Genomic DNA, 16386 nt, shown 5'->3' with positions numbered 1-16386 from the left:
AAAAGAAAGGAAAAGACTTACAGGAGACCCAGAGATATGAGTGGGGTAAGCAGAGAAAAAACATGGAGAGAGAGCTATTAAGTTCCTGGGGGAAAAGTGCAGAGCACAGGGCTGGACCCAGGCCTGGGAATCAGGAAGTTAGAGTTCTAATTTCAGCTTTTCCACTTATTCACTTGGGACCTTGAGAATGCCTGGCTGATCTAAATCGTGCCTCAGTTTCCTTATCTGCCAATTAGAAAGAAAGTCCTTGGCTAGGTGCCCAGGATTATGAGAACACACTGTGCAGGACCATGAAAATACAATCAGTACCAAAAATGCAAAACATCCTAGTTACTAGATGTCCTTACTTAAAATGGAAACATTAACAACAGTAATTCCTTTAATAATCAAAACGTGAATGTTTTAGGAAGCATAGCTATCTGTGTGAAAATTAAGCAAATAAGACTATGAGAAGAATGTATAGTACCAAGGATGCATAATCAAAAAGAAGTCAGACTTAAGTAGGACAAGTTCCACTTTTGCCACTTAGCATCTGTGTGACTTGTGGTAATTTCTTAACCTTCCACAGCAGCCTCATATGTAAAATGAGAATAATGGCATGCGTCTCAGAGGTTTGTGGTAAAGATAACCCCAGATGGAAGTTAGTTCTTTTGAAGCACTGATGAGATTTGAATTCACAGCCACCATGTACTTTGCAGCTGATAGTTACTTTTATTGCAATTGCTTATTAAAAAGCTTAGTTACTCAGAGAAAGGAATTTTTCAATGCTGCTTTTTGAGCATTTACTACATGGCAATGTTCTATCCTCATGCTAAGCACTTTACATAAATTTTCTCCTGTACTCCTCACAAAACCTACTACTATTACTGTTGCAGAAATGGCGGTAGTAAGAAATTAAACATTATTTCTGGTTTCATTGTATTTCCTTACCTGCCTTACTTTTTCTCAGCTGTGTCTAATTGGCGCTACTTTTAATATTCTTTTAAGCCACATTAAATTCGCAAGACTAAAGCAGCAACTAACTGAATATATTTATATAACATGTTATTTTTGTCATGCCGTTCTCACCCCGGGAGACCTGCTCTAAATTCACTTGGATATTTGAGGATAAATCATGCTCACTGCTGTTTCTGGAAAGCACTGAGAAAGCAGCCACTCTGAAATTTTCTAAGCAACTTAAAATAAAGCTTAAGAATTTCCAATACGATCACTGAAAGAAAGCATTTACATTTATGTTTAGAAAAATTATTATCAAAAATCTTACATAAATGCATATGTTTATATATCCTAAAAACCATTTGTGTATATGTATGACCTCACTGTAACACTGAGTTCAGAAACTATGCTGTGGGAATTCTTACAATTACCAGATGGTTAAATACGGTAAAACTCTTTTTTGTTAATGTGACTTTTAATTATGAAATATTATAAACATCTCAGAGAAAATTTGAAAAAAAAATTTTTAAGCAATGTGGAATTGAAGTAAGAGTCAATCTAATCAAACTAGATTGGCACTTCAAATCTACCTCTTATTTACGTGGACAATTTATTAAGATTTTTAAACCTCACATTGTTTCTATGAAATGGAAATAATAAATTACAGAGTTGCTGTGAATTAAACAAGAAACAGTGTTTGATCATAATAGCCAGTCAACAAATGTTAGTAACTCTCCTTTCTCTTAAGAAAGAATCTCAAGGTAGACATGCTTAAAGTCCATTCTGCAAAGAAATAGGAATCCCTTGCTCCTATAAAGTGCTTACCAATCTCCTTTGGTGATAGACTTTTTACTTTCTAATGAAAGTAATGGACACTCTTCTACTGTACACTACAAATGTATATACCCATATCAGGGCATTCATGGACCACCACTGCCCATCCTTTGGCTCAGATTAAGAACACCTGTTCTGGTGCATTCATTTTTAACTTTACCAAATACTCTTACAAAATAAAGTTCTCTTTAAAAACATAAAATTCTCTGAGTACCTTTCAGTTGAATGAAGGAAACCCAAGGGTCTTTATTTTGAAGACCCTTAGGAAAATTCAGTATCAGAGCAAAATCCCATAGTAGACAAGTATATGGCATAGAAATTTCATTAAAGAATGATCTGACTTGCCACATATGTAGTACAACCTTTTAAAACATCCAAGCAAACGTTTACTTCTCAGTCTATATCTACACAGGGAAAGAAAACTTTAGAACCACAATTAATTTATTTAACTTCATTTAGATAATTGTGGATATACTATTTTTACATATAACGTACTCTTAGGACAACACATCAAGAAACAGAGCGTTCTAGAAAATAAACTTTAGCTACTGGTAAGCATCATGTTCTTTTTCCAAAAGGAGTTTTATTATGTTGACTCAAAAGTGGCTCCTTGGCACTGAGAGGCTGCAGTGGAGTCACCCAAGTCCTCATTCTCTAATCTTGAGTTTGGCTAGATTGCAGCTAGTAGTCATCAACTTGCTTGGATTTCAAACCACATTAGATCCCTTCATATAGCCGCCACTGCCAAGCAGTTAAGATGGCTCCGTCCTACTCTTCCAGTGGTAATTTATTTTATCCTATGCTTCAGTTTTGTCTATATTATCCTTCCAGAGAGATAAAAGATCCTGAAAATGAATTGCTTAGATGAACATATACTGTGGGAGAGACTGCTATTGCAAAAGGGGCCAAGTTTTCATTCTGTCTTCACCAATGCTTTGTGTTTGACTTTAGCAAGTCACCTTCACCTCTGAACCTATGTATCTTCTTTTGTAAAATTATAACCTTCCTTCCCAGGTAGATTAAAACCCCAGATCACATGGAGACAATGCATAAAAAAGCACTTGGTAAAAGTTAAGTGTATGTGACCGCACACTCATTTGATTACTTCCTAGTCCACCAAAGGGAATTACTACAGGTGTGGACCACTGGTATTTGCATCTGTCCTATTCAAAACTTTGGTCAGTTAAAAAATGAAGTGCTCTCTCTTAGCATTTTTTAAACTGCCTTCTTAATTTTCTTCTTGCTGTTAATATCACCTCTGTTCTCCTTAGCAGGCAAATATGAAGCCCAAAGTCCACCTTAGGCTTTTCTCCTTCCCTATCCTTGAAGTAACCAAGTCCTATGGATTCCTCCTTTAACATCCCCAAAATTCTTTGTTTTTTCCCTTTCTTTTTTCTTTTTCGTGGCCACTATTCCAGTTTGGGTCCTACCATCTCAAACTTGGGCTACATCAAGAGTCTCTCTACCTAGAATCTCTTTTCCCTTTCTCCCAGCCTGCACACTGCTCTCAAATTCATGTTGATAAATGACTACATTGATTATGGCAGTGTTCTTCTGCTACATCATCTTCGATAGACTCCCACTGTATTAAAATAAAATTAAGCCTGTCCTCAACCTCTCTTTCCAGACATGGCCACACAGGTCTACCTGTCTGGGACACTCACTGTTTCATTCTTCCTTATTCCTGGGGCCTTCCTCACAGCATTTCCAAGATCACTTCTTCCTTCCTTTCCAAATCATATCCCATTTTCCAATCTCTGCTCAGGTCCCATCACGCCATGAAGACTTCTTGAATCCTCAGAGCTCACAATGATCTAATTTCCAAATATATTCTACCAGCTGAGTGTTTGAAGAGTTGAAACCCAGTTATGACCTCATTACTGGTTAACATTGTGTGTAGAGTTGTCTTGGAGTACAATTAACTTAGGTCAAGTCATTTACTTCTTTCTGAGTGCTTCATATACTTATCCATGATGCTAGGTTTTACTTGAAAGCAGGAATCTTATCATATCCATAGTTTCCCCTAGAGCAGAAGTTCTCAGCCTTTCACAATGCAAAGAAACACCTGGAGAACATATTAGAAATTATCCTTGACTCCACCCCTAGAGATGCAACAAAGTCCAGGTGAGGCCCAAATCTCTGCATTTCCCGCAAATTCCAAATGATGCTGATGCTGCTGGATACCTTTGAACACTCACACAGAACCTGTACATAAAAGCAAAAGTATATTCGTGCATATGTAGAAATGCTCTTTTCTCTTTTTTCTTTGATTTCAAGCTCATGTCTGTTACTTTTTCCTTTTAGATTGATTTTGAAGATGTGATTGCAGAACCAGAAGGGACACACAGTTTCGATGGCATCTGGAAGGCCAGCTTCACCACCTTCACTGTGACGAAGTACTGGTTTTACCGTTTGCTGTCTGCCCTCTTTGGCATCCCAATGGCGCTCATCTGGGGCATTTACTTTGCCATTCTCTCCTTCCTGCACATCTGGGCGTTGTACCCTGCATTAAGAGTTTCCTGATTGAGATTCAGTGCATCAGCCGTGTCTATTCCATCTACGTCCACACCTTCTGTGACCCGCTCTTTGAGGCTATTGGCAAAATATTCAGCAATATCCGCATCAACATGCAGAAAGAAATATAAGTGACATTTCAAGGGTATAAGTATACCCAATTCTTCTTTGTCCCTTTTAATTTTCTTGGTGCCAATTTCGAGTTTCAATTTGCCAGTACAGCAACACTATATGAATGAATTTTATTGATTCAGAACAAAGAAATCATGCTCAGTTTTCATAACTACTATTTGTCTCTTCTGAGCTAATTCATCTATATTTGGGGTGGTGAATTTTTAAAAGTCACTTAAAATATTTTCCTTACATTTGGATCATTGTTTTATTGGCTGAGATATGAACCTACTGTTGAAAGATAATTTGAGGGAAATATGAAGAACTGAGAAGAAAAAAAAAAAATAAAAGAACCACCTCAACTGCCTATTCTAAAATGTTGATCATTTTATGGTAAGGGAAGAATTCCAGGCTATGGCCATTGAATGTACAGGTCTGTGGGCAGTTTTAAGCAAACTCTTCCCTCTGAAGTGTTAACGAATTGCTGCCATTCACTTTAATGATCCAATAGGATCAAATATCAAGTTAGTAAGTATAATCTGCACATATGACTAATGCCTTACTCTCTTGAAATTTTAACCTGTGATTACTTTCTATGCCCAAGTATTTGTTATATCAGTGATGACACCTAAGTGCCTTCCTGTTCTTCAGGTTTTCCTTTTCAAATAGGGTCCAACTCACCAACTTTCATTAGGTCAGCAGCCTCCCTAAAGACCAAAATTAGAACAATCCATCACCTAGTTCTTCACACTTGTCTTTGACTCTCAGATACAGAATGAGATGAAGTTCATGTCTGCACTTGATCACACAACATCTTAATCCATATTGAGAATGGTCCACATCAGCGCCATGAAATGAATTAAGGTGGATAAATGGGGTCAAGCCCTCTCTGGGCTGGCAGGAGTGGAAGCCAACTTTTCCTGCCTCTCACCAGCTGAATGAGGTCAGCATGTCTATTCAGCTTCGTTTATTTTCAAGAATAATCACGCTTTCCTGACTCCAAACTAATCCATCACCAGGGTGGTTTAGTGGCTGAACATTGTGTTCCCTTTTCAGCTGATCAGTGGGCCTCCAGGGAAGGGCTCATAAAATGGAGGCCATTGTGTGAGACTGTCAGAGTTGTTGCAAATGTGACCCCTTCAAAGTAAAGCACTTGCAACTGTCTGTTATGCTGTGACACAGGGCCCCTCCCCCTGCCAGGGCTGTGGATCTAATCCAAGCATCACTTGACTGAGAGAGAAGATGGGGGAGGAGGCAGTAACGAAAGATTGAAGTAATTTTGCTGGAATAAATTCAAATTCTTCTGAACTCAAACTGAGGAATTTTACCTGTAAACCTGAGTCATACAGAAAGCTGCCTGGTACATCCAAAAGCTTTTTATTCCTCCTGCTCATATTAAGATTCTTCCCTGGGGGACTTTATTTTTAACCTTCAGTTATGCTTTTATTTTTATTTTCATACACCTGTTGGAACCCTGCTTGATTTTTTTTTTTTTTGCCTCTTCCAATTTTCCTGACACTTTAATTGCCAACCTGTTACCTACTTAGGTTTTTTTTTTTTTGCATTTAAAACAGACACTGGCATGGACATAGTTTTACTTTTAAACTGTGTACATAACTGAAAATGTACTATACTGCATAATTTTTAAGTGTAAAGATATTTTTATCTTTATATGAGGAAAATCACTTGGGAATTACTTTGTTATTCAATCTGTAAACTGTGTATCCCAAGACATGTCTGTTCTATATAGATGCTTAGTCCCTTGTGCAAATCAAGTGCTGGTCCAAAAGATTGCTGAAATTTTATATGCTTACTGATATATTTTACACTTTTTTATCCTGCATGTCTTGTAAAGTCATAAGTCTGCACAATAAAAATGTTTAACAGTTCAACAGTCAGCTTTATTATTTTCCCCCAAAACAGATGTGTACATGTTGATGTGTATATGTGTATGTAATAAGCTTGTATACAGTGTGTGTACATGTCTGCTGTGTGTTTTGGGGAGTAGTAGTCTTTCACTTCTCAACTATTACAAAGTCATTTAGTTGGGATCTTTCTTCCAAGAACATCACCATTCATGAGTTACTTCAGATAAAAGTTATAATTAATAAGAAATATTTGTTTAGCAGTTTACTCAATGTTTTATTGTGTGTCATCTAATTTGAGGCCACAGCAACTTTGTGTGATAGATATTAATTTTCTCCATTAGTAAATGACACATGCAGGTAGGGGGTAATGCCCTGATTTTTTGCCACTTCATAACTGGGAATTTTTTTAAGACTCACATTTCAGAAACAATTTATTTTGGCCTTGGCTAGGTTTACATTCAGAGCTTCTATAGCAGTCAGGGTTCTCCAGAGAAATAGGACCAATAGGAAATATACATATGAAATATACATATATATGAATATATAAGTATACATATATATATATAGAGAGAGAGAGACAGAGAGAAGGAGGCTAACAAGTCTTAAGGTCTGCAGGCTAAGGCAACAAGCTGGAGACCTGGGAGAGCCATTGGTGTAGTTACAGTCAGTCCAAAAGCTGGTAGGCTTGAGATCCAGGAAAAGCTGATGTTTCAGTTTGAGATCAAAGGCAGGACAAAACCAATGTTCCAGTTCAAAGGAAGTCAGGCAGGGGGAATTCTCTCTTACTCAGGAAAGGATCAGCCTTTTTTTTTATTCAGTCCTTCAGTTGATTGGATGAGGCCCACCACATTAGACAGGGCAATCTGCTTTACTCAGTCTACCAATTTAAATGTTAATCCCATCTAAGACCATCCTTGTGGTAACACCCTGAAAAATGTCTGACTAAATATCTACACACTCTAGTCAAGCTGACACAGAAAATTACAGCTTCCAAACAAAATTTTGCAAAGGGAATCTTCTAATTTCTCTCACCCTAAAATTCCTTTCATGTAGCTTACAGAGTCTTGCTCTTTACTGGGCGCTCAAGCAAGGACTGAGTCTGCTTATTTAGTAACTCAGTCTGGTATTTGTGTTTACCCAGCAAATTCAAATCTAGTATGCAGTGTGGAGATATGGCTTTGACCATGGCAGGATGTAAGATCTTGGCCAAAGTAATGCTCCTAATTCAAGCAGAATCAGTGAAGTAACTTTAAAGAAAAGCTTTTGTGTAACAAAAGAAACCACCAAAAAAAAAAAAAAAAAAAAAAAAAAGACCATCCACTGAATGAGAGGAAATATTTGCAGATGATGTGCCTGATAGAGGTTAATATCCAAAATATATAAATAGCTCATACCACTCAACATCAAAAAAACAAACACCCAATTTAAAAATGGGCAAAAGACAGAAAAAAACATTTTTCCAAAGATGACATACAGGGGACCAACAGGAACATGAAAAGATGCCCAACATCATTAATTATCAGAGAAAAGCAAATTAAAACCACAATGAGATATCACTTTATACCTGTCACAACAGTTATCATCAAAAAAGAACAAAAATAATAAATGCTGATGAGGATATGGAGAAAAGGGAACCCTTGTACATTGTTGATGGGAATGTAAATTGGTACAGCCACTGTGGAAAATGGTATGGAGATTTATCAAAAAAACTAAAAACAGAACTATCATATGACCCAGAAATTCCACTCCTGGGTATAAAGCCAAAAAAAGAAAAAAAAAAGAAACGCTAATTTGAAACAATACACACACCCCAATGCTCACAGCAACATTATTTACAATTGTCAAGATATGGAAGCAACCTAAATAACCATTAACAGATGAATGGATAAAGAAATACATTATATATATTATACATATTATATATTGTATTGTATATGATAAAACACACACACCCCACGTCCTCTTTATCCATTTATCTGTTGATGAACATTTAAGTTGCTTCCATTATCTTAGCAATTGTAAGTATATAATGGAATACTACTAAGCCATGAAAAAGAATGACATTTTGCCATTTTCAACAACACGAATGGACCTGGAGAGTATTATGCTAAGTGAAGTAAGTCAGACAGAGAAATACTAATACTTATGATATCACTTATATATGGAATCTAAAAAATACAACAGAGTAGTAAATACAACAAAAAAGAAGCAGACTTACAGATATAGAGAACAAACTACTGATTACCAGTGGTGAGAGGGAAGGGGGAGGGGCAATATAGACATAGAGCATTAAGAAGTAAAAATTTATAATGTATGAAATAAGCTACAAATATATAGTGTACAACACAGAAAATATAGCCAGTATTTTATAATAATTATAAATGAAGTATGAACTTTTAAATTGGAGTCACCATATTGTACACCTATAAGTAACTGATATAATACTGTACATCAACTCTAACTCATAAAAAAAGGATTATCTTTCTATTGGCTTTATTATTTGAGTTTCTAAATGAATGCATTTTGAGTTTTCTAAATGAATGCATATTAACAAAATCAAGATTTTACATATTTACACTTTGGCTCACTCACACAATACAGAAATATTTCCTACACGAATAACTACATGGCTTCAGACAACTTTTATTCTTCATTGTCAATAAACAACTTCATGCTTCACACATGTCATAAATGTTAGTTATATAATAATACACAACAACTTAGTGGAATGGGACTACATCTGAATAGCTGACATACCTTCTCTAATATAGGTGCTTATATTTAAATGTTCTGGTTTTAAAATGTTTTATTACAAATGTTCTGGTTTTTAAATTATAATCCATATTTATAAAATTGAGAGAGGAGGGGAGGGCTAGAGAAAGACACCCTAACATTAGATAAAAGGATGAAACCATAAAAGATTATGAGTATGATAAATACATTAAAATATTATATTTCTATATATCAAAAACAGTAGAAACAAATACAAAACATGATAAAGTGCACTAAAAGAAAATATTTGAGATATATATATGTATATATATATAAAATGCAAAGAATTATAACATTCCTAAATTATAGAGGAATTTTATAAATCTAGAAAAAGGTGAACATGCCAATAGAAAAATAGGTAAGCTATAAAAAGATAATTCACAAAAAGAAGTGTACAGCAATAAAATAAAAAATTTAATAGTAAAAGATTAAAAAAATCAAAGCAATGAGGTACCATTTTTGCCTGTTTGCAGCACCAGAAGTAAAAATCATATCTAAGTTGGTGAGGGTGCAGGGAAGCAAGCACATTCATCCATTGCTTTCTTATAAGTGTAACTAGTAAGTCTTCTGGACGACACTTAAATGTACATATGATTGAACCAATAATTTCATTTACTAATAAATAAAAATAACTGAGGTATGGAGTTCCTGTTGTGGTGCAGCGGAAACGAATCCGACTAAGAACCATGAGGTTGCAGGTTCAGTCCCTGGCCTTGCTCAATGGGTTAAGGATCCAGCATTGCTGGCTGTGGGTAAGTCACAGACGTGACTTGAATCTGGCGTTGCTGTGGCTCTGGCGTAGACTGCGGCAACAGCTCCCGTTAGATCCCTAGCCTGGGAACCTCCCCATGCCATTTATGCGGCCTCAAAAAGACAAAAAACACAAAAAATATAACTGAGGTATACCAAAGGTTAATCATACATGTTCATTAGTTGATTGTCAATAGTTGGAAATGTCGCAAACACCATAAATATTCAGAAATAGGAAAAAATTTGGTTGAATAAATTATAGTATATACATTTAATAGGCTCTGTTAGCTTTTAAATATTTTTATGTACTAGAATATTTAATGACATGGAAATATGTTCATGATATAATGTTAACTTTAAAAGTAAAGTTAAAAATTGCATGTAAGATATGCTGCTACTTTTATCTCTTAAAAACATGGTAGAGAAGTTCCCACTGTGGCTCAGTGGATCGAGAACCCAACATAGTGTCCGTGAGGATGTGGCTTTGATCCTGGGCTTCACTCAGTGGGTTAAGAATCTGGGGTTGCCACAACTGTGCCTTAGGTTGCAGAGGCGGCTCGGATCTGGTGTTGCTGTGGCTATGGCGTAGGTCGGCAGCTGCAGTTCTGATGCAACCCCCAGCTCAAGAACTTCCATATCCTCAGGTGCGGCCTTAAAAAAAAGAAAACAAAATGTTGGAGGGGATTCAAATAATTTAATTATTTCTAAGTGCCCATGAGACACCTTATAGGCATTATGTCACTGACACAAGATTTCAAAATGGTATTGATGTCCTCTTTTCACAAATAAGGTTTAGTTTTAGTGAATCACTAGTTCATACAGCTAATAAGCATCAGAGCTCTTATTTAACCCAGCTGTGTCTGACATCAAAGCCCTGATCCTTTCACTCCTCTATCCTATTCTGTGTGGTTTTCTAAGCCTTCCTACTTTTCATGAAGTCTTCAGTTCCTGTTAGCTTACAGAATCATTTCATGCAACCTTAAATACATAATAACCAAGTAATGTGAACAGAGTTGGACTAAACTTTAGCAATAGTTAGGTAATAGTGGATAAAACATAATTTCTGCATGTCAGGCATTATTTAGTTCACCTAATCCTCCCAATAACTCTGTGTGATATGTACTGTCATCATCATTCAGCTTTACAGATTAGGAAATTTAGGCACAGAGGCATCAAGTAACTTGTGCAAGGTCACGCATCCATTAATGGACATAGAGCCTGGCTCCAGAGTCTGGGAGCTTATCCCTGGCACCAAACCTTAGAGTTAGTGATAATGCCAAAAGCCTTAGAAAGCAAGTTGTGCCTATACTGAAAACAAGTAATGGTCAACAATATGTTGCCAATTAAAATGCAAATTAAATCATTTTTATATCTAAGATATAAAATTGAATTTTTCTCACAAATTTATCAAATTTTATTTAAATAAGTTTTCATGAAATAAAAAGTGTTCATAATCATAAAATGATCATAAATGATTGAGTGACAAGTTGATGTACAGACTCCAGAACAGAGGGTTCAGTGATGGAAAGAAACACAAACTTTTTGAAATGAACCGTAATAGTTATATTTATTCATACAAAATCTCAGTAATGTTATGAAATCAGATTGGATACAGGTAACTGATAGAACCATTTTGCCATTAAGATGCCAAACACTTCTAGCTTTTTCCCTCTAGGAACCCATTCATTTACTTGATTTTGATTTTCATTTTCAAGTTTGCCAGAGGCTTGAGCAAAAATGAATTTCTCTAGGTGTTATTAATCAGTCAACTTACTGAAGCCATCAATGTAAACTCTATCTCCTCTTCCGACAATGCCCAGCAAATCTATTTATATTTGTTTCCATCTTCTCTTCTCCTTATGCTAAAACAGAGGAAGACTCCCCATTCCTACCAAAAGCTATTCCCTCCACATATGTTCTAAATCTCATTCTTTTTATTTTCCCAAGAAAGACCTTTGCTCCTTGGCCATCTCTTCTCATTCCTTTACCATCAATCATTCCCTGTGTTCTGGACTGTTCCTATCAGCCTACAAACATCAATTAAAAAAAAAAAAGTTTTTTCTGGATATATGCCCAAGAGTCGGGTTGCTGGGTCATATGGTAGTTCTATATATAGTTTGCTAAGGTACCTCCATACTGTTCTCCACAGTTGTTGTACCAGCTTACATTCCCACCAACAATGCAGGAGGGTTCCCTTTTCTCCACACCCCCTCCAGCATTTGTTATTTGTAGACTTTTTAATGATAGCCATTCTTACTGGAGTGAGGTGGTATCTAGTGGTAGTTTTGATTTGCATTTCTCTAATAATCAGGGATGCTGAGCATTTTTTCATGTGTTTGTTGGCCATCCATACATCTTCCTTGGAGACACATCTATTCAGGTCTTTTGCCCATTTTTCAATTGGGTTGTTGGCTTTTTTGCTGTTGAGTTGTATAAGTTGTTTGTATGTTTTAGAGATTAGGCCCTTGTCAGTTGCATCATTTGAAATTATTTTCTCCCATTCCGTAAGTTGTCTTTTTGTTTTCTTTTTGGTTTCCTTTGCTGTGCAAAAGCTTGTCAGTTTGATTAGTTCACATTGGGAGCTTGGGGTTAATAGATGCAGACTATTGCCTTTGGAATGGATTAGCAATGAGATCCTGCTGTGCAGCACTGGGAACCATGTCTAGTCACTTATGATGGAGCATGATAATTTGAGAAAAAAGAATGTATACATTATGTGTAACTGGGTCACTATGCTATACAGCAGAAAAAAAAAAGGTATTGGGGAAATAAAAAAATAAAAATAAATAAAATGATTAAAAAAACCAACTTCCCTCCCTTGACCCCAGATTATCCTCTAATCAGCAACCATTTTCTCTTTCTTTTACAGCCAAACTTCTCAAAAGTATTATCTACAAACATTAAACACTATCAAATTATCTTAACTATAACTGTATTCTTAAGCAAAATACATTTTTTAAATAATTGTTTACTTCAGGTACTCAGCTATAGGCATAGACATAATCACAGTCCAGTGTCACTATTGTCTCTGTGTTGTTCTCTTTGCTTTGGTTTTACCTACTTTGTTATTAGTTATCATTAACTAGCACCTGTGAATTCATCACCTAATCAAAGAAGTAGGACAGCAATAAAAACCCAGAACTATACATTTGTTCCTTCTCTTTGCCATCACCTGTTCCTCTCCACGCATTTGAGGTAACCATTCTCTTAAATTTTGTATTTATCACTTCTTGTCTTTTCAAAAGAAATTTAGATAAAACAAACACCCAAGGAGAAAATAGTAATAATCATGTTAGCATTTTTACATCTCTTTTAAGAAAAAAAAAAGTGTTATGTGAAATGGATGATTCTGACACTTGATTTTTTTCTCTTTAACATTACTTGATTCATCCAGATTATTGAATACAGTTATCATGCATTCATTTTCCCTATATATTAGTTCATCGTTTAAACATACAATTCCTCCAGTTGCCTCTTGATGGGTACATGAGGTGCCAGTGGTGCTGCTATAATCATACTTGTTCACTTCTCCCAAGGGGGCCTCATGGGCCTAAGTTCCTCTAAGGGTTATCACTAAGACTGAATTGTTCAATCTTGACACCTGACATAATCCCAACTTTTCTAGATAATGACAAATGGCTTTACAAAGCAATGATAGAAATTTATGCTCTCACCAGCATTTGAATTGTCACGCTTCTTAAATTTTGCTAGTCAAATGGGTATAAAATAGTATCTTATTATTGCCTTGATTTCTAACATTCTGATTACCAATAAGGTTGAGCATTTCTTTCATACGCTTACTGGTCATGTGGGTTTTCTCTTCTGTCACATGACCACATGTCTTTAAGCAATTTTTCTTAGGATGGTTTCTCTTTTATCATCAATTCACAGGATTCTGTCAGTTCCATCTCCACTATGTATCTTGCTTTTGAACTCTTGTCTCATATCCACTGTTACCATCTCAGTGAAAGCAAACATCATTTAAATCCTGGAGTATCCTAGTTAGTCTCTCTGTTTCCACTCTTGCCCTCTCAATCTAACTCATTTAGCCATTTTGCTATACAGCAACACAAGCTGTCACACATACATTCATATACACACAGTTTAAAACCCTCTAGCAATTTCTCATTGCATTCAGTATAAATTCTAATCCCTTTATCAACGCTTACAGTCTTACACGACCCAGATCCTGCCTATCTCTTCCATCTTAGCTCATACCACAACCTTTTCACTATCTGTGCTACGGACACACTGATAGTTCAATCCGAAGAACATGTTAAATCCTACCTAGCCACAGGACTTTGTACAACTGTTCACTTTGACTGGAATGTTCTTATATTTTTCCTCTCTACTTTACTACCTCCTTCTCCCACTTTAGGTATCAGTCTCAACATCATTTCTCAGAGAAGTCTTCCTTTTTGGGGGGAGGAGGGGCTCCACCTGAGGCATATGGCAGCTGCAGCTGCCAGCCTATGCCAAAGGCACAGCAACTCAGAATCTGAGATGTGACTTGCACCACAGCTCATGGCAACACGGGATCTTCACCCACTGAAGCGGGGCCAGAGATCGAACCCCTGTCCTCAAGGATACTAGTCAGGTTTGTTACCACTGAACCACAACAGGAGCTCCAAGTCCTCCCTTCTCAATCTCCATTTAAGCCTCTTGGCTACTTCCTTCACAGCATATATCATATTGAGAAATTATTTTGTCTTTTTAAAATTTTTTAGTCTTTATCTCCCTTAAAAAATAAACTCCATTAAGCAGAAATCTTTGCCATAGTAGACATTATTTAGTATTTGTTGGGTGGATGGATGGATGGTTGGATGGATGGAAGAATAAATGGTCAGACCATCCTGGAGACTACAAAGGCATGAAATGCCAAGTTTCTGTTTTCCCACTAATAGTGTCATGATGAAGGTCACCTAACCCATTCTGAAACAAATACAGTATTATCAACAATATACTTGCCATTTGTTTTCTTTTTCCCACTTCACTTTATTTCTCCATGATTTTGTTTCCCCATCAAAACTTTATTTATTGCACCCATTTGAACACTTTGATATGTTAAATCATGAGTCTCCCCAATGAAAATTTTAGCAAGGACTACCATGGATATTTGATACACATAAATTTCTTCCTTGAATAATAGCAAACACATGTTGATACAGTTATTAAAGAAAAAAGATGGTTTTCCAGCAGCTGTTGACTTCATCAATTCCACTATGTGATGAGTCACTCAAGCTTCCACAGAGCTAGAAATTTACAAGTAAGGAAGAGGGTTTTGTTCTGTTTTGTCTGTGATGAGAGAGGAGTGGGATAGGTTAGACATGGGAAAGTGAATAAAATCAACTGGAATGAGGGATTTGATGCTTTAGAAAGCTGAGTAATTTATATGTCAAAAGGAAAAAACTAATCTACCTAGTACTTTAACAGAACAACTGAAAAGCATGTGGAAACTGGCATCAAGGGTGGGGTACTTGCAGCAGGAAGAAGGCAGTTATTTTCAAAAAGGCAGCAGCTGCCAGTCTGAGCCACTCTATGAATAGGCAACAAAGAAACCTACTCCTCTCCTTCATGTATATTAATATTGTGCCAACTATTAATGAGATAATAATTATGCCAGGCATTAGTCAAAACCCCTTTTGAAAGGATATTTCTTAAACCCTTTGTCACCCTGCACAACCTCCTGGAAAAAATGAGATTTAGTTACCCACCAACTCTCAAAGAGAAAGTCCTGTCAACTGTATAACACAAGTAAGCACTCTGTGAAATGCATAGCTCAATGTTACGTTAATGACACAATTTGTCTTGACACTGACTTCGCATTTTAATGGTGATTTTTGTCCTTTCCGTCATTGTCTTTCCTATTGCCCTCAAAATAAAAATAGCTTTCATTTGTTGAGCACATACTATGTGGCAATCAGTATGCTAAGCATTTTACAAATACTCCTAACAACAGTCCTATGGCTTATGTGTAATTATCTAGGTCAAGTGGAACCAGTGCTCTTTTTGAGATCGGAAAACAGAAGTTCAGAGGGGTTACATAATTTACACAAGGTTACCCAGAAAGTTTAACACCCATGACTATTAGCTCCAAAGCTCTTCTTTATGAAGAATCTCACTATGCTCTTGGGAGAAATTGTAAAAGTGGAGCACCATTTGGCAGTATTAAAATAGCACTGTGTCATCAAGGGGAAAAGAAAGAAAAATAAATGGTTAAGAGCCATGAAGATAATATATTCTCTAGACCAAAGTTCCATTCACATAGTTGTTCACTTTATTCCTTCAGCAGGCATTTATAGAGCAACTCTTTGGTGCAGCAGGGAATAGAAACTAAGTAAGACAATGATGGGTAGGACAAAGGCATTTGTCTTCAATGAAGCCCAGTGAAGCATCAATGAAGACAAATCCAAGATGGAAATAATATTTTGCTATTTTTCTCTGAGAAAATAGCTCTTTGTAAAATAAAAATTACAGACAATACTTTTATGTTTTAGTACAGTGGCTTTAAAACTGTAGAATATAGAAACTATGGAATACAGAAGTACTGACGAGCTGGCCAAGGTGGGCTAGGAGCAGAGATGAGAGGAATAGCATTTAC

General features: G+C 36.3%; 1 protein-coding gene across 4 annotated transcripts in view; it reads left to right on the top strand.

Moving 5' to 3' along the window:
- CAV1 (caveolin 1) overlaps nt 1-6287 on the top strand; it is a 34332-nt gene extending 28045 nt beyond the window's left edge. For all 4 annotated transcript variants that reach the window (NM_001348935.1, NM_001348936.1, NM_214438.3 and 1 more), the window contains 2 exon segments: nt 4075-4263; nt 4266-6287. In NM_001348935.1, the coding sequence (NP_001335864.1) occupies nt 4075-4263; nt 4266-4415 (339 nt within the window). In that variant the 3' untranslated portion in view covers nt 4416-6287.

Source organism: Sus scrofa, chromosome 18, assembly GCF_000003025.6.
Source record: "Sus scrofa isolate TJ Tabasco breed Duroc chromosome 18, Sscrofa11.1, whole genome shotgun sequence".
NCBI lineage: Eukaryota > Metazoa > Chordata > Mammalia > Artiodactyla > Suidae > Sus > Sus scrofa.
Note: the sequence above shows the minus strand (reverse complement) of the source record. Positions and strands in the feature narration are given on the sequence as shown.